We start from the raw sequence: 23,181 nt of genomic DNA, 5'->3' as shown, positions 1-23,181 counted from the left end.
AAAAAAGACCAAAACAGCTTTTCATAGTTTTATTTTGTTTCTGTCAACTTTGAATGAAGTGTATTTCTTACGATGCTAAAATTACTGTTTAATTACATGGAGTCTGGTGGGTTTAGCGAATGCAATTTCGCGAATGTTTTATGTTTAAAAAAAAGGATCTTACTCTTTAACAGAAAGGTCGCCATCCTTAGAAATCCTTTCCATAATGTTGTCAGACACTTAGAATAATAATCCATTTGACATTGTCAGTGGCAAAATAAGCACTTTTGTGAAGGTAAATACAAGCTGGACAATTGCCCTATTAACTTACACTGCAGCGTGTAACTCAGCTCTGCTGAGTGCAGCGGTCCCGCTAAGTACTGGACCAATGTCAAAGATTGTTGTTCCCATCAGTCACTTATGGCGTTTTTCCACTGCTGGTAACGGCTCGCCTCGGCTTGGCTCGGCACGGCTCGGCTCGCCTCGGCCCATTCTATGTTCGTTTTCCATTGCAGATTGCGTAAGCCTGACGTGGCTGGTCACTATAGCAACGCGTGATGACGTAATTTTCAGCGCGCCTCACAACAGCACCGGGCTACTCGCCGCGGCCAGAAGAAATGTTTGTTTCAAAAGAAGCTGAAGGAAGCAACAAAAATCACCGCTAAAAAAACGGGAGTTTGGGAATCTGACGGAGTTCAGACGTCGACATGACGGTTGTTCGCCGACACAAAGGGTAGTTAAGTTTCCTGTAACGTTAGCTAACATCTGCATGTGTTCAGCGTCGCAGTCAGTATTTACTATACGTATAAAGTACTAACAACCATGATTCACACCACCATGACTGATGTGGACTGTTTGTGTTTCAGAGCATTCACGCTTTGTAAATCGCCGCCGCAGAACGTCTGGTGGCGATGTCCGACCGGTGAACCTCTGGTTCTGACTACTGGGCTTCGTATAATCTGTATGAGAGTCACGGACAGTCTTATGACAACGACTGGGATGCATCTGGGACAGCAAGCCAGGGGGACACTGTCACAGGGTGCAGAGGAAGAAGACCGGACGTACGGGAGTGTTGATGCGCTACTTGAAAGTAAATAAAACTTTTGATATATATATATATATTGTCTTGTTTTTTAAAGTACAGTGTCAATATTGGAAACGACATGAAGCCCCTAGTAGCCCGAACAGTTGAAAAGTGAGAATAGTGCAGAGAGTGGATAATCTGTCGGTGTCCGGCTAGATTTGTTTTAAATGTCCCGTTTGTTCTGGACACACACTCCGCACTCTTGTTTGCTAACAACGCGGTCATAAGTGACGATTCTCTCCGACCAACCAGCAGTCTGCAGGTAACCACGTCACCTTTTGGTATCGCCTCGGCTCGCTTGGAACCTCGACTGAGGTAGTACTAAAAAAAGTACCTGGTAGCAGGTCCCAGGGACTTTTTTTTGTAATGGAAAACCAAAAAAAGCGAGTAGAGCCGTGGCGAGTCGAGTAGATACCACGCAGTGGAAAACCGCCATTAGACACAAAAAGATAGGAAAACAGGGTTCAGGTTGGAAAAATAAACGGTAGTTACCCTTTAATGAAACCGTGGATTTCTAACTGTGATTTCCTGTCTGTGATTAGACTTGTCCATGCCAGTGGCAAAAAGTCTCTGTGTTCTCTCTGTCTTGTTGCTGAACTTTCAAAGATGTTATAACAACTAGACACCTACAGGGGAAGGACACCTACAGAGTCCAAATGATCTTTCACCTACTTACGTGTATTCTACAGCATGGTCGATCAAGGCCACTATGGGGGGGCCCTCAGCTGGGGCATGCTCATAGTTTGCACCACATATCCCGTCTTCTCCAATAATAAACTGAAAGAGAGATCAGAAATTGTCTTAAAGCATAAAACAAGAATTCCCAGGACATCCAGCCTGAGAAATTTGTAGACAATGTCAAATTATTACATAAGCAAATTTACATTACCAGAGCTACTATATTTTAAAAATATAGTGTGTATTTTTTGTCTCTCCCAGGAAGAATTCTAAGTAATGACAACAAAACTGTCAGGGCGTCCACATGATACATGCCGTTTGTGTTCAGGCACCACCCCCACCCCCACCCTTCCTCCACACAATTGCTAGTAGCCAAGGAAGATACGGAGAATTAAAGAAAAGATGATGGACTCTTCAGATGATAAGATAATCTTCACTCTAGCTTCAGCGCGATAAAGTGTTGAGAATTGCGTGGAGCTGATAAAGCTTTAAGCCTTTCTGAGCCAGTGTAAGGGGGCTTTCACAACTATAGTTTGGTAGACTTGGTGCAATTCAGAAGGGAAATTACGACATTGTGCAGTTTTTATACTGCACGTTGCCAAACACAACAAACATTTTAAACGTTCACACAGTCAGAGCGGTTGCTTTTCTATTAGGAAGAATATCGGAGTGAAACATGCAGACACTTCTGTTCCCAGAGAATCATGGGGCAACATCTTGGGATTTCTGATTTTCCTTTGGTGTTTCTAATATTTTAGAAGAAGAATGTGAGCTGCTGACAGACAGCGAGTGAAGGAGAGGGCGGTCGGAGAGAGAGAGATGATGTGTTGTCACACAGACGACGGGCACTGTATGGTCATAATATTTTATGGATCTGAAAGTTATAAATCTTTGAATTATATACAAGTCTCCTAATTATGTGCCGGTCGACTGATCAAATAGAATGGTCTTTATTAATAGGCTACGGAATAAGGTGCGGCATAGGTCTCCGTCTCCAGGTACCTAGATTTCAGGTAGAAGTAGAAACCATGCTTTAGGGGGTCACCTGCAGTGTCTTGTCAAACCAGCGGTTGCCACTGTTCCACTGGCTGCCTCCTCCATGCAGCATCTGGACGGCAGCACAGCTGCGGAGCATCTCATCAGACACCTGAGGCATCGCTCCATCCAAACACAAAGTGAAGATGCTCCTTTGGATAGCCGACACGGACTCTCTGTTGGTCTCATCTGACACATCACACATACACACGATGTTCTTATGTAATCAGAATGTAACAGTTGAACTCATCTAGATATCCAGACAGTTCTATATGCTGTATTTATTTATTACTTTCATATTGAGGTTACTTCATTTACCTGAGAGGGAAACATTACTGGTTACGTTGCCAATTCAGATTCTACTCACAAAATATCAATTTAAAAATACATTACTATTCATTAAACTATGGACCATTATATCAGAGCTGAAAGCTCCACCTTATATATATTGTATTTGTCTAGGGTTGTCAATACAGGTGTTAATAAAAGTCTGTTTGCCGTCGTGGTTTGGGTTAAAGCGGAGAAAATATGAATAGCAATATGCAATATGGAGAAAATCAAATAAAGATATTTTATACTAAATACCTCGATATCGATATTGCGGCTGTATCGTTGGGTTGACTATTGGTGCTTTAACAAAATATTCACACAATGACATTTTGGATAAATAATCATCATAATGTAAATATAATGACTGTGTATGTGATTGGGTAAATGTAAATAATAGAACAGTTTGGTAATTTCAGAAAAGTACATAACTTAACTATAATGAAGCATTTAAAACCAAGAAAAGACAATACTTATTAGAATAGTAGTATTACAATATCTAAAATTTAAGACAATATCTAGCTGCATACAGGGCAGGACAGTAACAGCTGCCCGGTTGCCCTTGGCAACCAGATTGAGTCAATAGGGAACCATTTCATGTGTGAGTATATATATATATATACACACACATACAAAAAAAAAAGCACCAATATTAAACAGGTGGTTTCCAAAGAGCACGAAATGGTTGCCAATTGACTCAATATATTATCCTATGTATGTATATATAGATATAAAAATAAAACTAAACAAAACTTCGAAATCAATATTTTACTTTGTTGTCAACATTTGAAACACTTTTTGCGCGACAAAACATTTCAGCTGTTGTGCGACCACTTTCCACACAGGCGCTTTTGCCATGAAAAGATAAAGGCAACGCAACTTTCTGTTACCTCAACGGCGCATGTTAAAATCTGGTGCTAACAAGCCAGCTCCCGGACAAAAATAGCAGCACGGATTTTGGGGCATGATTACGGTGCTGCCCACGTTAGAGGCAACAGAAACATCGCTGCATGACACACTAGTAAGATGCGGCAGTTCAAGTACAGACCATGCACTACCCCCCCCCCTTTTTTTTTAAAATTATTTTAACCCTCATGTTGTCCTCGGGTCAAATTGACCCGTTTTCCTATATCAATGTACTTTTTAATTCCCCAAAATAACATGATTGATCCCACACAACGCTCTTTGGCAAGTACAAATCTCTATTTCATTAATGTTGGGGTATCTTATTCAATTAAAAAAAAAATTGACATTTTCCAGTCTGTATTCCTTTAATTTTAGTATAAATAATTCCTAATTTCATGCTTTTCTAACTCAAACATTAGGTTTAATTTCCTATAAATGAGGTTTATTAACTATAACTATAAAACTAAAGTTAATAAGTTGACAAACATTGATAAAAAAAGCGTCAACAAAAGTGTTGATTTTTCAATTTTGACAGAAGGACAACACAAGGGTTAAAAGAAATGGCAGAGCAGATTCCCAAAACAAATCCAGTGTGGCAGGATTTACATTTTTATGACGTAAATTGAGGGCGCAAAAGCAGTATCGGCTCCAAATATCGGCTCAAGAAAATCGGCAGCCTGTATCGGTCAGCGGCTGAGAGAAAGAAAAATATATAAATAAATATCGGTATTGGCACTGGCACTAAAAACTCCATATTGTCCCTAAAATGTGAACTCTTATTGCTTCGTGACTAAGTGCAAAGTGTGATACTTTATCTTGTCTGCTTCTTGTGTGAAAATGTTCAATTGCCAGTTCCTATGAGAAGGGAAATGTTACTCTCGAAAAGACAGAAGGAATACTGAGTGGCAATTATAGCAGTGGTTCTCAACCTGGGGTTTGGGACCCCCAAGGAGGTGGTGAGATAATTTCTGGGGGTCGCCAGATGGGAGAGGAGAAAAAAATGAAACTCTAGACTAGGGAATGTTTTTACATGACTGTGTGAAGTTTTTTGTAAATTTCATGTGCTACATTCAGAGCTTCATTGGTAAAGCAGGAGGTCCTGGAACACAGGAAGGCGGGTCCTGACTCTAAAAGGATGAAGTAACACTGAATTAAAGGACACTGTTACATCTCCGAGGGTTGGGACGCATGCGGCTGTAAGTTCATACAGTATCTCTTAGCCCAACAAGTTCAGAGGTCCATTTGCAAAGGATTAACTGAGTACAGCATTATCTATTACAGAGCATGTTCACGACATTCCATAATGAAGTTACTGCTAGAAACTGTTCTGAATCCCTCTGTCGGCAATGACGATCACGCTCCCCCGGTGCCCCATTGCACAATGCTTCCCAGCTATGTCTAAGACTCCAATGTCCTTTAGCGTCAGTCAACGTCAGTGGTCTTTTGACTCACCCATGCTGAGGTTGATGTAGGCCTTGCCCCAAGCATCGCGATGCTGGGTGGTGAGGATGCCGACAGGCTCTGCGTTGGTCTGCAGCGAGGCGCTGCAGATCTTCTCCAGCTGAATAAAGAGCTGATCCGCTGTCAGTGGAGTCCCATCACTGTTGTACACCTCCAACGCAAAGAACTGATTCCACGTGGAGGAAAGGAGAAGAGAAGCCTCAGTCAGACGTCTCACTTTTAGCTGACAATTGTCAGTTTGCCAGAAAAGCAATGGTAGCTGGCAAATGTCATCAGCTACAGCTAATAATGTTGATCAGATAAGTCAAAATTAAGTGAAAAGACAAAATAATAGTTGGTGGTTGTCTGGTTAGTGTGCTCTCTGCAAGCCCATATCAGTGTCCAAAGGTGGCAAGGTCACATTTTTGGTCTCTTTGATAGGGCTGCACAAAATATAACATCAACTGGTGCAATATACACATCGCTAAAGGCTGCGACAAATCGCGATAGACACTCAGAGATTTTTTGTGTTAGTTGAAAGAAAATATCAGTCGAAAATTACAGTTTAAAAACAAACTGTCATTCTTTTTTAGTGGTGTCAATTAAATTCAATGTTAAATTATTTCCTTTCCCTTGTTTTAAATTCAACAAGCAGTTTGTTGTATTTTAGCAGAATACTGAAAGCTGCAGAACTGAGTCCACTTTAATATATGTTTATTTATTGCAAGAAATATCTTTATCGCAATGTTCAACAACCTAATCGCATATGGCATATTTTCCTCATATTGGGCAACCCTTCTATTTGATCACAAATTTAGGCTTAAATTAATTTGACGTTTATACATCACAGGTGCTTAGGATACCTGTAGGGGCCAAAAAAACTGTTTCTGTTTATATTTAAAGAACAATAGTTATTTTAAGACTATACCCTAGACTATATTTTGGTTATAGTTCTGATCCACAAATTTTGATTGACAGCAAGGCAACTGACTGGCAAATCGGCCACTCTATGGGAATTGTGGGTGTGGTATAACTAATAAAGGGAAGTTGGATCTAGACTAGGTAATGCAGAACTTTTTTTTTATAGATCAGTAGAATTAACACACACAATAGCGGTTTACTCCTCAAAGCACCGCAAGTTTGACTCCGACCTGCTGTATGTCTTTCCCCCCCTCTCTCCCCTTTCATGTCTTCAGCTGTCCTGTGGAATTAAGGCCTGAATGCCCATAAACATTTAAATAAAAAATATGCCAGAATAAGTCAAAAGGCTATCTGTAGTCCCGTGGCCTTGATGTTAAAAAAAGTACAAAAAATACAAAAAAGTAAGGCAACACAAGCAAAGCAGAACTCAAAAACACAGCACAGAAGCAAAATAATAACTGTCATGATTATACTACTCAATATAGAATCTAGACTACTGAACTATTGAAATCTGAGTCCACTGGGCTTGTTGATACCAGTTGAAGCCAAGTAAGCCAAAGTTGAACTTGCTTTGTGATACAGGCCGCTGGTCCCAGAAGAGCCCAGACACACATACGGGACTCATTCCAGTGCTCCTCACCTGAAAGTTGTGTACCACAGTGATGTGTTTGGAGCTCTTGGCGTGGTTCACCACCAAGTCTCTCTTCAGACCAGGGATCCGGCAGGAGGACAGCACTTCGTAGTACTGGTTCATACACAGGGACTTCCCTCCCAGATATTCAACCGGTAGTGTCTCACTGCAAGACATTCAAGCTCTGCCATTAAACACCAACTTAACCATATTTGCAGTATATTGCACAGTTGGATAAAAAGACTTGTTTTAATTCAGGTTGATACATTTAGATTTTAGAAGCTCAAAGTGAAAATCAGCTGACTTAGCAATTGATTGTGAAGATGGCTAAAAAATGTTGAAACCCTTTATGACATGCATCCTCAACAGAGCTCTTGTAAATGTATCCCATAGAAGCAGCTGCTGCAACACACAGTAAGCTAGTGGAGCTATCTTAGATGCAAGCTAGTCAACACTGTGGGTAACTGTGCCAAAGACAATAATCGTTGTTGTTTTTTGCACAGAGATACAAAATGACAGGGGCATAAATCAACATGAGAAGATTCAGCAATATTGTAACAGTCCAACCCATCCTATTGTCCCACTGAACACACATTCACATTCTCCTATGGCTTAGGGAAGGCAGAAGGTGTAGACAAATACACATACTGTATGTATACACACACACCTATCGTTTACAAAATGTAAAAGGATGTTGTCTGAACCAATCAGGACCAGAAAATATGTTTGAATTTACTATAGGCATTAACAGCCACCAGTAGCTGAAAGACAAAACAATAAATAGGTGGGAGGGGGGGAATGAGTGGGCTGCATAGGTCAATAAGGGGAATATCTGCGCAGTACTCACTTGTCAATCATTGTCTTAAAGTCCAAGACACCTGCGGTCAGTTTGGCAGCAAACCTACACAGAGAAAGCAGGATCTGTTAACTTCTATTCTTCTGTTGGTAAATGATGGAACTACAGTTAGTGTTTAAAAGTTTACTTCACAGTAAAAAACAGAATGAATCAAGGCACAGTGGAGCAGCTTGGCTTGGAAAATACAGTATGTGGTGGTAATCTGTAGTGAAACGATACTGAGACATACTGTATTAGTGTACAGTTGTTTCTTTGTTATATAAAGAATAATGTAGAGAAGTGATCCTTGAATTGGTGGGGCCAAACCATTCATGTATATGCATCAACTGATCACATCAACACACATTTTCTTCTAAAGGAGGCTTATCAAACAGGGGTATATGGGTGGTACAAGGGCAATTGTGTCGACCCAGTTTTATACAGTCTTCAGCTGTGACTCACATTTGTAAAAACTAGAGTGGGATTGATTTCCTGTTCAGTAAATCAATTTGATTGTATGCTAACTGGTTAAGCCGGCATTTGTCACTATGATTTCTGGCAAATTAAAACCCAACCAACATAAGCAACCAGTAGCACGGCACTAAATCAACGTATTGCGAGCAGTGTTGCGCAGTAGCATTACTAGTTTAACTATTTCTCGATCACTGTTTCTCAGTCAAATAGCTTTTCAGTAGCTAAGCCCATATTGATCACGTAACTTAAGTGCGGTACCATCAACACAAGCTACATTTTCCTGGGCATTTCTAAAGTTCAGCGCATCTGTGCTTTCTGCTGCAGTCTGAAATAAAACCGCTTTGAATCAAAATCATATATACATGGATGTATAAAAAAATAAAATAAAAAAAAGCACTTTTCCAAGTTGCTGTAACCCAACACTGGTAATAAGCAATATGACAACGTGATTGACATAATGTATTTGTTTAAACTAGCCGAGCCGCTTTACGTTACTGCCGGTCCAATAAAACAAATTAACTTTTCAAGTCACTTTGAGGAGGAATACACAAATAAACTTAAAAGGTCCCATGACATGGTGCTCTGATCGACAAATTGTCCCGGCCCTAGTTCAGAATCAACTCAATACGATGACGTTTTATATACATTTCTTCTTGTTTTTTAATTAAAGGAAATTTAATAGCTATTCGTCTGATTTAAGGGCTTATTCTGTACAGAATAATGTCCGCAACACTGCTTTATGCTCTCATAATTTAATACAAAAGGCAACGTTTTGACCCTATTGGGACTTCTTCATGCAAAACATTTACATAACACATGTTGTGCGGCTGATAGAGACGTTTAGAAGTTAGAGAGACTAAATCTGTTCAGATCACGCATCCTCTACAGTGTGTTGTTAATCAACATCAGCAACAGATCGCATGGAGAGCTACTCTGTCTTAATAAAACCAGCTGGAGACTGTGTAACCGGACGTAACTGGATGTGGGCGTTTCTGTCACTTCCTGTTCAGCCTGAAGGCTACAGGAAATGGCTGGAACTGTCTGACTTGTCTTTTTGTCATTGCCCACTGCTCACTTCCACCTTGCAGACAAGGCCTAATTCATCTCGAGCAAGCCTTTTAATTGCTGCTAGTGGCAAGCCCACAAAGCGTCCAAGGCTGGGAAGCGGGGCGATCCCCGCTGTCAAAGTCAAGCGGGGTCAGGTGGAGTCAAGTCCGCTTTGTTAATCTGGATTAATGTTTACACCGTCCCAAGCTTAGTAAAACCCTAGCTGACTGGACTGTGGCTGATATTCATCCATAGACATTAGAGCCCGACCGATGAAGGATTTTTGAAACCAATACAAATATTTGGTTATTTAAATCCATAATTCCGATATATATTTTTTTTTAATTAAAAAATAAACATTAAGTGCATAAAATTTCTGATAAATAAAATGAATAAAAATACAAACTTAAGATATGAAACTTAAAGTCCTTTGAAAACAGACAAAAATAAGTGTCGCCAACTGGGACGTTGTAGAGCGCCCTCTGGTGGACAAACTATACAACGGCTACACAATTAACATGGTTGACCATCTGTTTTAATTTTTATTTTTTAAATATTCATTTATCAGAATCTTGTATTTGGATTTGGATGATTATTAGCCATTACAAATCGTATGTATATATATTGGTCGCGCTCTACATGACATCTTAGAAGTTGTCATAACATGCTCTGTTTGTGTGTGCACCTTATTTGTCCCGTCTTATCACTGAAGTTCATGCGGGGCAAGACCAACCCCGGACTTGAATGAACCACCACAGGCAACCGGTAATCGAGGTAAGCAACCAGCACCCACCACTCTGACAACTACAGAGACACAGAGACAAACAGACACGAGTCAATAACAGATCTAGGGGTGGCGCGGTTCACAAAACTCAGTTTGCTTTTAGGGTCACAGTTTTTGAATCTGTACAGTTCTTGTTGTTATTTTTCATTTTAATCCTTAACACTCCAGAAATATACTTCAGCATATGATATATAGCTTAATTGTTCAAATTAAAATTGTTCATATCCTGTAATAATGCACAAACTGAATTTGACTGGACTTTTAGCACATCACTGGGACTGTCTCTGAGGACAGCTAGGTGAGATGTTGATACAGCAAGAGGGAAGACATTGATGATTTCAACATTTATCTGGCAAGAAAAAGGAAAATGTGTATTATCATCTACAGGAACTTATGTGCCTTTTTAGCACACACAGATTTAAATATTACAGAATATCATTTGAAATAAACTTGCATTTATCAAACTGCATACTTCTGTGTAGCTCTTACAAAATGTTATCCTTTAAAAGAAAAAGAGAGGAACTCTTAAAGCTCTGTCTTTTGAATAAGTGAAAAGTTAATTTTTGTATAGTCGTTTAAAAATAAAAAGGAAACTTATTTTGGGGAGAATAAACTCCTCTGGCCTGAGTTTTCCTAGTAACCTTACCAAAAAGGCTCAGGATGCTGCAAATGTTGGTAGAATATGAAAATGGCTGGTGGTGAAGACAAAAAAAATAATAATTTATGGAATGAATCAAATTTGAACATGTGTGTCAGTGGCTTGTTGATCTTTCCATAGTTAGTTAATTTCCTACACTGGGCTGAGACACATTCATACGGTTTGATAAAGGACTTAATGGACTTCATCTTATCATTGCACCTACAATAACGAGCGTAGCTGTCCTCAATTTAGGTTTTCCTGTACATCTCATCTCTGGTTTTTCCTGCATCCACCGTGTGTGTTTGTGTGTGTGCGCACGTCAGTCACGGGGAGAACTCAGCAGCCCCGCCCACACTGAGAGCCGACTGAAACAGCAGCCGCTTCAGCGACATAAGAGTGAAAATCATTACCGCGGACATTGATGTTAAAATGTGTACAGGTTGGCAGGACGGTCTTTTGCTGTATGTTTTGTTGGTAACTTGTCCATACCTCTTTTTTCGGGCCAAAGGGAGACACACTGAGGTCACAAGCGGACCAAACGGTTTGGATGTTTTTTCATGAACCTTACCACCCCTTAACAGATTGGCATAGCAGCGGAATAATACCATTTATTTAAAGGGAATAAGTCAAATGTGGGCTTGCAATAAAATTGTGTAGAGAGTTAAAGCAAACAAGTTGCATCAGGGAAGTAAGTTATGTGTTTCCCTTTAATTCATCGTGTCAGAGTCTCACCCAGTTCTCCGTGTTCTGTGCTCTCTTTTCCAGGCTCCTCTGAAGTCTCTCTCCAATGCCTCCTGGTTTCTGAAACTCGTCTACCAGCTCTCGAGTTTGCTTCAACTCATCCACCTTCAGGATGGGTTCCAGGGCACGGACGTAGCGCTCACAGGTCTGCTGCAGATGGGGGACAGGCAGAGTGGGCAGTCCCTTCTGGTGGGTCAGGTATCTCCCAGAGACCCGAGCCGCTGATACGGGCTTCACCAAGTGACAGGGCTTCATTAAGCCACAGGGTTTCGCCATCCCCACCTTTATATGACAGACAAGAGAATGTGCATTAAATACAACTTGCTGTGGGGCCATTTGAAGTGAATTGTGACATGAAAAAAAAAACATGATGATTGGATGTCCTATAATTATCTCCAGTTATATGAAAAAGGACAAAACTGAGACTTTTGTTGGTGCCAAAAATTAACAATCACATGTTAGTGCTCCTCTTAAAGACCTAATGGTCAAGAGTTCAAACCATGTCATGAATATTAGTGTAGTTGTGGATTTAAATCTCAAAACCCACATTAACAGAATCATAAATTAGCCTACTACCATCTCAAAAACATAGCAATACTTAAAGGACTCATGTCTAGACAGGATTTAGAGAAATGTGTTCATGCCTTTGATTTTAGCCAGACGTCCCTGCAGCACCACAATACTTCTTTCAGAATGGTTTGACACATATTTTGCCTTTTAACAAATATTGCCCCTCCCCCTCACATTTTCTTTCATTATGATGGGTTAAGAATATCTATACTAAAATGAAATGTCTGTTCAAAGTCCAAAAACTTTTCGGTTCACTTGAAAGCAGTTTCTTAATCTTGGAAAAAAAAGTCAGGATGGGTTATTTGGAATACGCTTGGGCATCGAGAACCGAGTCTTACTTGGAATCGTTTGAAAAATTACGATTCTAGTAGAGTCGTTTCTTTATTGGAATCGTTTGGAAGATTTTGATTTCAAATCCGATCATCGCTTCCCAATTTAATACGTGCGAGTTCTGTTTTGTTGTGTTGCAGCCATGGAACACAGTAAGCCGCGCTCTAGTGTGGCTATATTTTACATTGAAAATGCCCTGTAAAACTACAACCCACCATTGAATCAAAAATAAAACGTTCCTCTTATTCGTGAACTAAGCATGTGACCCATTTCAACTCCAGCCCTCAATCGAGAATCGATAAGAACCGAAATTGGAATCAGAATCGGTAAAATCCAAACGATGCCCAACCCTAATTTGGAAGTTGTGATGCTACTCTGGTGTCTCTTCTTTCTAAATAATGGTGTCTTTTGAGCAGGTTTGGGCTGGACATATTATGTATGCATAACACAATAATGACAACACTACTCAAATCATATAGGAGCCGAACTGCTTTGCCAGACCTTTGTCCACTGCGCAATCAGTTCTCAGAATATGTACGAAGCACATGTAGAGCGCAGTGTGTACTCATTTACAAGAGGTGAACAAAAGTACCAAGAAGTGACTGACACAGATAAAACTAATAAATCATTTCCAGAGGCTAAGCTGAAAGGTTTCCATATGTCCCCATCTAACTGTTAGCGTTAAATGTTTTATTTTAAAGAATCTGACGTTCAGGTACAAAATAAAAAAATAAATAATGCGTATGTCTCCGATATCTTATAATGTAGCGAAGCTTAAAAAGACATATTGACGTCAGTAAAACTGAGTCTCAGTCAAGCTTGCTTTTTAATGTTTTATACACTGAATCTTAAATAACCCCCAAATTAAACCTTTGACCCAGTTAGCTAGCTAACTGTTCACTAACGTTACCGCTACTTCAGTGTATTACGAGCTAAGCTAGCAAACTTTGCTAACAGCTAGCAAACACTCCTTAGCCACCGAACGTTAGTTAGTTTTACAAAGCGTTAACTACTAAGTCACTACAAACATATATTACGTTATTAAAATAGTTATAAAGTCAGTTGTATTAATACGTGTCAATAACTTACGCTCTAGCTAGTCGACTTTTGGCCAAGCATTGTCAGGTGCTGACTTACCATAGTTCTGCTGAAAATGCCCCACATTCTGTATTCAAAGAAACGCCCACAGACTCAGGTCAGACAGTGCTCGAAGTCCAGCCTAAAACCTAAATTCTAGGTATTTTACTGGCGTTGTACGGAAGACCCGTCGTTCGTTAGCCCCACTGGAGACAAACTGGAAGCACACTGACCTTACACAGGTCGTCAGCTGCCAACCACCATAAGGTCAGGGTGAGGTTCTCTTAAAACAGGGTAGGGTAGAGTCAGAGAATTGTAGAGTTGTTGTAAATGTACGGAATAGGATTAGGGCCATTTTGGAAAAATGCATTTGAGTTCTGAGTTTAAAATCAGAATTCTGAGCACTTATTTCTCAGAATTCTGACTTCATTAAACTACCACCACTAAACAAGACTAAAGGGGGCTCATTCTGCATTTGAGTACTCATATATCTGATACTTCCAGTAGATTTTTGCTGATAATACTTTTGTGCTTAAGTAAGTAAGTAAAATTTAGAATATACGGCATTCATTTTTTTATTTTTAGTAGGTTACACAACGTGATACAACCATAGCCTAAGATATATATACTCTATATAATAATAATAATAACATACAGTACGTGGATACAACCAACAGAACCTGGGATGCCATTTATTTTCCGAACCGTTGAGGGCAGTAATGAGCTATGGCTGTTTTTATTCCGCCTGAAACCCACGAAGGAGACTGAATGTTCTCACCATGGCGGAAACAGAGCAACAGTCAGGTAACGTCAAAGTACAGTTGAATGCTGTTGTACAGCATTAGCCAGTTCTGTGTCGCTTTTGCTATCTTTTGATAAACGCTAACAACGTTAGCAGGTACACCACTAGCTACATTGCCACATGGGGCATTTAACTAATTAACTTTACGTGTGCTAGATAAGCCCAGAAGGCGTAACAGTTATCACTGCTGTCTTCAGGCAGAGCCACCCATTTAACGTTAACGTCCCGTTTTGAAGTTTCTATCTTGGGCTTGCGGGTTGCCTCTGTTGTTATACACTTGTACAACTTGAAGTCGTGCTCTGTAATGTTCTGTGACAATCGTTGTCAAACTCTTAAAATACCTCAGTTCACTGGAAGGGGTTAGCTAGCACGTAGAGTCAATCGCAGGAGACAATTTGCAGTGTGACGTAGGCACCACAGCCGTTAACTCCTTTATCATTAAGTACAACGTCAGGACAAAAAATGCTTTTAAAAGTTGAAGAATTGAATTATTCTACGCTTTAAAAAACCCAAACCAACCTTGCACAAAGACTCATAGGACGAGAAGAGCCAAGTCTACTCCAGCAGTGTCAGGAAACAACCTGAAGCAGCATAACCAATATGTCATGTCAACATCAGAAAATAGTAGATTCTAAATTTCTTCTAGTGCAGGGATCTTCAACAGGGGGTCCGGGACCCCTCAGGGGTCCTCAGAGTTGATGCATTGGGGCCTCCAAATTAGTCTTAATTTTTTTTCAAAAATGAAAAGGTCTTAACATGAATCTTTAACAAATTATTAGCAAATATAAATCCCCACTGATGAAAGGCTTAGGAGCCATCCACAGAAACAGGATTCAATGAGAATTTACTGTGCAACATATACAGTATGTTTTAACATTAAAACAAGATTTATATAATCACACCAACAATAATTAGGCTTTTATAATAAATTTGTATTCTATGCAAAAAAATGTATGTATTAAGATGTACAGGCACCCTACACATTATTGTAGGCCCAGTTTAATATACAATATTTTATACAATATATGTAGTAGGGGGTCCATGGCTTTAAAAATGTTGAAGACCCCTGTTCTAGTGCTACTCAACAGCATCCTTTTATCAGAGTTATCTGCCTGGTAAACATTCAAGTTGAAAAAAATGAACAGATTGGGTGAATATTGAATTTACCTATCAAGAGAAAAGCTGCTAAAAACAAACCATCTGCTGCATAACCGAACTGGAATTATCTCTGAAGCCCGTCTCTTCCTAAACTGTTTAGGATCCACCCCTGAGGATGAAGCACCTCAAGTCCCAGACAGCGTCACCTTCATGGTACCCAAGAAAGAGATCAGCATGGTGCCTGATATGGGCAAGTGGAAGAGATCTCAGGTAGGTTGCTGCCTGTGGCTGACTCACTGTTTGTGTCTGACTTTTCAATAGTGTTGCACGATATTGACAAAATGGGATGTTGCGATATCGGTTAGAGATGGTCCAATACCATTTTTTGCTTCCCGATACCGATTCTGATACCGAGTACTGATCCGATACCAGTGTGTCATATATTTTATTATGTTTTAACAGCTGTATACTACTATCCCTGTATGGATGGGATGTGATTTCTGTCCTTGTTGTCGGTCTGGCTCAGGTTAAACTCTCAAACAATGAATAACACAGAACTTTCTTTTTTTCATCCAGTTTGACAGACAGTTATAATAGAAAAAGAGCATAAAATAAACTACTTTAACGTAGATTTTCTTTAGGGCTTTATTACCTGGTATCGGATCGGTGCATTAACGCCGCTACTTCCTGATACAATACTAGCGTTTTAGACAGTACCGGAGAAAATCTCTGATATCGGTTATGAATATTGCAATATCTGTTTTAATTTCTATTTTTATTAAACGTACTGTATGTAAATTTACAAGTTACAGGAAAATGCATCAAAATAGATTAATAACAAATAAAAGAAGTTTTCTTCCAACACAAAGTTTGTTTCCACTGACGGTCATATTGGACTGGTCCAACATGAAAACATGAATAAGGAACACTTTTCTTTTGCTTCTCTGATTTGTTCCACTTTGTTGTCTTTATCTATTTCTTCACCTACCGTCACTCTGGTCACGTGGTACGCTCCGTAGGGGTTGTCACGGAGTGGACCTGTGCGCTGACGTTGCACGGCAACTGGCCAATGAAACACGATCATTGTAGCGTTTTATGCGGCCTCTAAATCGAACACGACTAAGCCTCACAGCTAACGGACGGGACGCGTTGCTCCACAAAATAACCCAAATTTTGCAGACTTATCACAACGTGATATCGCGATCACAGGATGCTACGCTGGATATGCAACGATGCATCTGTAACTCATACTTTTAATTTAAATGAACGATTATTGGTCTGAGCAAAACATTCATCGCCGCTATATGACCTCCCCGTAACGCTGACTTTGTTATTCAGCACGGTAAAGAAAAGATCTTTACGACAGCTGGTGTGGTAAAAACACTACAGCTTTACTCCAAAGCGGCCGCTAGAATCAACACAAACTGAAAGTTACATATTGTCACTTTAAGTAAAAGTAGTAATACCACATTGTAAGAAATACTCTGTTACAATTAAACGTCCTGCATTGAAGTAAGTAAAGCTGTCAGATGAATGTAGTGGAGTAAACAGTAAAAATATCTCTTTCTGAAATGTATTGGAGTAGAAGTAGAAAGTGGGATGAAAAGAAAACACACAAGTAAAGTATAAGTACCTCAAATTGGTACTTAAGTACAGTACTTAGTTCCACCACTGAATGCCAAGTATTATTAAAACCTGGGAAAGTGATTGAAGTTTCTGAAGTGCACGTGTGAAGAGTTTTTGTCTGATGTTGCCCATCGTGATCAGCATAAATTATGTCAAAATAATCCTATAAATTAATATCATAATATGGATTTTGGTTTTTGTATCGGTTCATCTGACTGCACGTCTCAATACAGTCCAGTTTTCAACACATCTCTCCTTCTTCCAGGCGTATGCTGACTACATGGGATTCATTCTGACACTGAATGAAGGTGTGAAGGGAAAGAAGTTCACATGTGAATATAAGGTGTCAGAGGTATGTTGTCTTTGATAAGAGTGGCTTCTAAAGCGGGATTTAGGATTCTGAGGAGACTCCACGCAGGGCTTTGCCATAGCCTACCTAAGTGGCCTGAAGTTTATACTTCATAGTAATACTTTATACTTAGTTCATTGGTGTGGTTGTCAAAAACATGAGATTATTGTGGGTGTGAACCAAAGTGTCTCCCCTGTGCTTTGTGACCCCTGTGGGAAATCTGTAGCAGGAAAAGGTTAACCTGCTCTTTGATTTCATGTTTATGGAGAAGGAAAACCTGAAAATGAGTCGGGGAGGGCAAAGCAACGTGAAGTTAAATCTTTCCAGAGGTGCAGGTCAGGCTACAGGTACAAAAGTAGGTGGTCTCGGTCCAAATAAAAATTGGATTCTGGTCTAATTTGTTTCTAGTGAGAGAGCTCTTTTTTTGGGGATGGTTTGACCTTTCGGTCCCATGACGAGAAGTTCTGGCAGGCATAGCCATGGTTGAAGAGTAGGGAAGCTCATCTAAGCAATAGATCAGCACTTAGTGTGTACAGTAGGCCTGCACAACATATCGTTGTTTTTTTTGGCGCAATATACATATCATGAAAGGCTGCAGCATATCAAAAAAGACACTCAGAGATTCTTGTTGTTAGTGAAAAAACTGCACTTTAATATGCAACTGTCCTTCTTTTTTTATATATACTGTAGATTTAATTCAATGTTCAATCTGTTTAATAAAAATGTAAGAGATTATTTCTTTTTATTTCTTTTAAATTCAACAAGCAATTTAAGTATTTGTTTATTCATTGCAACTAATTGTCATCGCATATCGCACATTTTCCTCATATCGTGCCGCCCTAGTGCACCGTAACCTGTGTCTGAGAAAGAGAGAGAGTGACAATCTCTGGAAATGTGCTTGTAGCAGACAGCTGTCGGCAGTGGGAGCAGAGAAGAAATGAGCAGTCAAAGGGATAATGTGGTTGTATGAGGTACATATCTGTAGTCAGCATATTAGTTGCAGTAGATGGCGGTCGGCACACCCCCAGTTTGGAAAAGCAGACACAGAAGCTACGCACAGTACTGCTTACTGCTGTTCTATCCATCTCTGCTCTCAAATTCACCAGACTCTTTTGGAGGAATAGAAATTTTGCCCCGCAGAACACGGGTGTTGCCCGTCTGCCTTTGTTAGCATTATTGTGTCATTTTGGTCAGGATTTCCCCAGAAAAGTTGTTAAAGCTATAGTGCGTAGTTTCTGTAGAAATTACAACAAAACTGTCGGTGCCTCCACATGATACAAGCCTTCCGTGATCGTGCACCACCCCCGCCCCTCCACGCAGTTGCTAGTCGCCATTGAGGATGAAAAAAAAACCATGAAGGACTCTGCCTGAAGAGGTTATTATCTTCATTCGAGCTTCTGCACGGGAAAGTCACCGGACGACCCAATTATCTGAACGTAGCCATACATAGCCAAAAATGCCCCAAAAATCATCTAAAAAAAAAAAAAAGGCCTGTATTGGTGCACGTCAGGCTACAGCGTAGGGTCCGGCGTGTCTCCACGTACCTACGTAGTACCTGCAACCGTAGTTGTAAAAAACTTCTTGGAAACACATTGAAAAAAATTATTGACAGAGACTTAGGCCTGGTGGGCCATCAGGCTTACAATACACTGGGGGAATCCATGTTGGGGAATTCAAACTAACCCTTTAACACCAAAGTCACGTAATAACACAAACTAACCGATAGAGGCAGCTGTTGACCAGCAACTCCTGTGTTCTGCAAGGTAAAATTATGTGGACGTGCTGGCAGTTTGGTTGTCATTACGTAGAATTCCTCATGGGGGCGACAGAAACTACGCTCTATAGCTTTAATGATTTTAACTGGGATTTCCATTCTTCTACGAGCTGCAGTCATGAGCCTCAAATTAATCCCAGTTTAATACTTTTAATTTGTCTGAGAAGGCTCAGCAGAGTGAACCAGGCTGCGTCTGTCTGATGGCACCCACCACCCCTGACCTAAACATTCTTGTTCATCGTTTGCTCTTCATTCCTTTTTATACTCTTTAAACCCATCATGTGAGAATGTATCAGTGTTGCTCCAGTCACTGTTGTCTTGTGTGACAGACAGTGGAGAAGTTACTAGATCTTTTGGGAACTCTGGACCGGTGGATAGACGAGACCCCGCCTGTTGACCAGCCATCACGCTTTGGTAATAAGGCTTTCAGAACTTGGTATGCCAAACTAGACCAGGTTAGTACACACACACACGCACACGCACACACGCACACGCACACACACTAATGAAGTTGTTCTGTACCAGTGCATCCCTAAATGAGACTCACTATTCTCCTTTTGAGTGGAAACAATTTTATGGAATTTAAAAGAAAGTTCTAAGCATTAACGGTAAAAAAAAAAACAGGAATTAAATTGAAATATATTGGTTATTTGCTCAGGCTGCACTACTATGTCATATGCAGATAGAAAAAAGCCGATAATAATCCATTTATTTGACGAATACATGCAATGTCAAATGTGTCTTCTGGTGAGTTAGCTAGCTCGTAAGTTAACAATTGGTGAAGGTCCTTTGAAAACTTGAGCCATCTATGTGGGCTGTGTGAAAAACTCAGAGTTTAAAGTGAAAAACTCGTTTTATAAAAGAATGAATTGAAAAAGATTTATTTAAAACTCCAAAATTTGCTCAATCAAGCCATACATCCCATGGTCAACAGCTAGATAGCAAAATAGAAAGTACAGAAGGTGTTACAAGTCATATATTGTGTACTTTGCTTAAGGCTACTTTCTGTTGGTTAACTGAAATATCATTAAAAATGGAAATGGCTCAGACAGTGAAGTAGTGTGCTGCACATGAGATTGGAGAATGCGCTGTGTATGTGCAAATGTAAGTGCAGGTTACAATTCAATGAAATGGGTACATACTTTTAACCACAACATGCCACATGATCTAGTGTTGCTTTTGTGTATGTATCTTCCACCCAAATTAGTTCACTATCAAAAAAAATCTTATATTAAAATTGTGCAACCTTTCCAAAATTCCCAAACTTAACTCCCCTTGGAAAGTTTTATGGAAGTTCACGGACCCTTTGTGACCCGAATACTTCTCTGTGTGCAGGAAGCAGAGGCCCTGGTTTCAGCTGTGCTCCCTGCTGACAAATGTGCTGCAGCTCCAGAGATAGCGGTCTACCTGAAAGAGTCTGTGGGGAATGCCACCAGGATAGACTATGGAACAGGTAATAATGCTGTGCTAAATGTGGCCAATGACGTGTACATGTACACACTGCTATAAGAATGTGGTCATATGTTGGCCAGACCACTTCCGAATGTGGTCTGAGGGATCGGATCTCAATGCGTCCTGGGTGCATTCACACTAGAGTGCGGATCGGGCCGGATTTTTCTGTCCGAGCCCGGCCCGCTTCCGACAGAGCAGTAACCGAACCCGACCGGAGCCCGACAGGCATTAAGGTATTTATGTCCGAGCCCGACCCGAGCCCGACACAGTTAAAATCGCATTTGTTTCTCAACTAATAAACTGTACGTTTGTTTTGTGTGAAAGCCGCTTTTTAAGCAATTGTAGGAAGGCATTCGGAAATGTCAACAGATGAGCGCATCAATGCACACGGGCAACAAGCGCCATTACCTACATAATAAGCTGTTTTAAGTTCAAAATGTTCAACGCCTTATCGCGCTGATGTGACCGAGCCCGACCCGAACCCGAGCATCCTTTCTAAAAATCTGTTTGAACCCGGCCCGGCCCGTCGGGCTCGGGTCGGGTATCCATCCTCTAATTCACACCTGTACTAAGAGCTAGGGTTGGATAAACAGTGCCAGAATCAATACTTTTTAAAAGATAATAAAAAAGCACATGTCGGCGACATGAAAGACAGGCTTGTTTATTGGAAAGGCCATATGGTCAAAATTAAATGATTTAATAAAAATTTAAAAATAACTTATAACTTGTTTTACCAGTAAATTGCTGTTAAATGATAAAAAAAAATATACATAATAGATGAGAAAAGGGTATTTTACAATAACCTAAAATGACGTTTACCAGTGAACTTTGTGTCCATAGTAGTACAGCAGTGAGTGTCTTTAGCTGCAGACTGTTGTACGTCCGGCTGTTGGAATCCTTTCCACAGAAATACAGGCAAACGTTAAGGCACCGTTGCCATATTAGCATTAGGTTTCAGTAACCAACCATACTGAGAGCCGTCCACTTATGATCGGATCACTCGTATCAGATTTTAATACCATGTGGACATGGGGTATTAAACCCACACCAAACCTTTACATAAAACTTTGAATATATATTTGTTTAGGGTTTGAAATAACTTTCTCTGAGATCTCTTGCTGCTCCCCATTAAGAAGAGATTAAGGAAATTGACTCTGTGATGCTGTGCTCTGTGGATTATCTGCAGTATCATGGGCACTTTCTGGAGAGACATTGCTGTTGGAGCTTTAGTATTTAGTGAGTATGTTTTAAAGGTCCCATGGCATGACGATTTCACTTTATGAGTTTTTTTACCATTAATATGCGTTCCCCCAGCCTGCCTTTGGTCCCCCAGTGGCTAGAAAGTTTGATAGGTGTAAGTTTGATAGGATATCCAATCCCTGGATATCCTGCTCTGCCATTGAGAAAATGAAAGCTCTGATGGGCCGATCTGGAATCTTGCCCATTATAAAGATCATAAGGTGCAAGGTTACCTTCCTTTCCCTGCTTTGCCTGCCCAGAGAATTTGGCCCACCCATGAGAGAGAGACATGCAAGGCCAGATTATCTCTCAGGTAACGGGGAACATTTTTTGTCATTTTGGCAGACGGACCATTCAAATTTTGAAACCCACTTCATCATTCGTGTGTAAATGTAATAATTTTTATCAATTTCCCAATCCCAACCTTGCACTTTCGTGGGCCTATCACAGCTCCGCTGTCCATAACTGGTGGGGTCCATCGTGTCATTTTGAGAGATTATTACCTAGCTGCTGTGTTCTTTGTTACATTTCAGAAGTGTAGCTGTTAGAATAATTATTCATCAAAGAATGGTCAAAATCACTGGAGGTATCTCAAAAGTTTGTTTACTTGCAGCAAGTAGAGTCAGTTTACAGCACTTCACAGCATATGTACAGCAAATGACTACATAGTAATTTAAAGATAGTCTTTAAAAGTAGCTTGTATAAAGGAAAAGGAACAATATTCACACAAAGAGAACTTTCTTATCTCTGGTCAGGCTTGACCACTCCTCTGCACGCCTTGTCCTTGATGATTGAGTGATAATCTCATGAGAAACAGAACTGGATGTCAAAATCAAGCAAAGACTGTAGCAAACATGATTGCCCTCATAAAAGCACTTTTTGCAGAGGTTACCATCTGTGTATCATACTATATACACAACACAGATACTATAATATGTGTTTGGCCACTAGGCGGTGCAGTGATGCAGTGCAACTCTGTAAAAAGCAGGCTTGATTCAGAGATGAATAAAGGCAGCAGACATTGAGTTCTACTGCAGTGAAGCTGTAAGAAACACTTGGCGGGGAAACAGAATTTGTGTTAAGCTTAAACGACTACAGGTCTTTTAAATGTTTTCAAAATGTCGTCTTTTGCAATATGTGTAAATGTCCTTTCCTGTAAACCCATTAAAAACAAGGTTGCTACCATGTTTAAAGCAGGAGTGTCACTCAAAGAGTCAAAACGGGATTCCTTGGAGCTTTAGCAAAGAGAACACTTGGACAAAAAACGGGCAGAAGTTAAGCTAGTGGTGGTGGTATCATTAGAAGCAAAACATAAACTTAAAGCACCCATATTATGCTAATT

General features: G+C 40.2%; 2 protein-coding genes and 1 long non-coding RNA gene across 5 annotated transcripts in view; 2 read left to right on the top strand and 1 right to left on the bottom strand.

Annotated features, from left to right (window-relative positions):
- crata (carnitine O-acetyltransferase a) overlaps positions 1-13,828 on the bottom strand; it is a 26,802-nt gene extending 12,974 nt beyond the window's left edge. Inside the window, exons 1-8 of one of the 3 annotated variants that reach the window (XM_032539238.1) lie at positions 13,733-13,828; positions 11,514-11,804; positions 10,043-10,161; positions 7,849-7,902; positions 7,011-7,167; positions 5,462-5,636; positions 2,787-2,965; positions 1,740-1,840 (exon numbers count right to left, since the gene is read on the bottom strand). In XM_032539238.1, coding sequence (XP_032395129.1) covers positions 1,740-1,840; positions 2,787-2,965; positions 5,462-5,636; positions 7,011-7,167; positions 7,849-7,902; positions 10,043-10,161; positions 11,514-11,798 — 1,070 coding nt within the window. In that variant the 5' untranslated portion in view covers positions 11,799-11,804; positions 13,733-13,828. Of the gene's footprint in view, positions 1-1,739; positions 1,841-2,786; positions 2,966-5,461; positions 5,637-7,010; positions 7,168-7,848; positions 7,903-10,042; positions 10,162-11,513; positions 11,805-13,511 lie in introns of all 3 variants that reach the window. The other 2 variants (XM_032539235.1, XM_032539236.1) reach the window with 2 other exon arrangements.
- LOC116704071 (uncharacterized) lies at positions 1,639-12,772 on the top strand. Its single transcript, XR_004335577.1, has 3 exons — positions 1,639-1,651; positions 7,753-7,758; positions 12,461-12,772. It is a non-coding gene; the product is annotated as an uncharacterized LOC116704071 (long non-coding RNA).
- Positions 13,829-14,179: 351 nt separating the features above from the next.
- Positions 14,180-23,181, top strand: part of ptpa (protein phosphatase 2 phosphatase activator) — a 31,937-nt gene continuing 22,935 nt past the window's right edge. Inside the window, exons 1-5 of the mRNA XM_032539267.1 lie at positions 14,180-14,303; positions 15,560-15,669; positions 17,291-17,377; positions 19,478-19,603; positions 20,484-20,601. Coding sequence (XP_032395158.1) covers positions 14,279-14,303; positions 15,560-15,669; positions 17,291-17,377; positions 19,478-19,603; positions 20,484-20,601 — 466 coding nt within the window. The 5' untranslated portion in view covers positions 14,180-14,278. The remainder of the gene's footprint in view (positions 14,304-15,559; positions 15,670-17,290; positions 17,378-19,477; positions 19,604-20,483; positions 20,602-23,181) is intronic.

The sequence above is a fragment of the Etheostoma spectabile genome, chromosome 16 (genome assembly GCF_008692095.1).
Source record: "Etheostoma spectabile isolate EspeVRDwgs_2016 chromosome 16, UIUC_Espe_1.0, whole genome shotgun sequence".
Taxonomy (NCBI): domain Eukaryota; kingdom Metazoa; phylum Chordata; class Actinopteri; order Perciformes; family Percidae; genus Etheostoma; species Etheostoma spectabile.
Note: the sequence above shows the minus strand (reverse complement) of the source record. Positions and strands in the feature narration are given on the sequence as shown.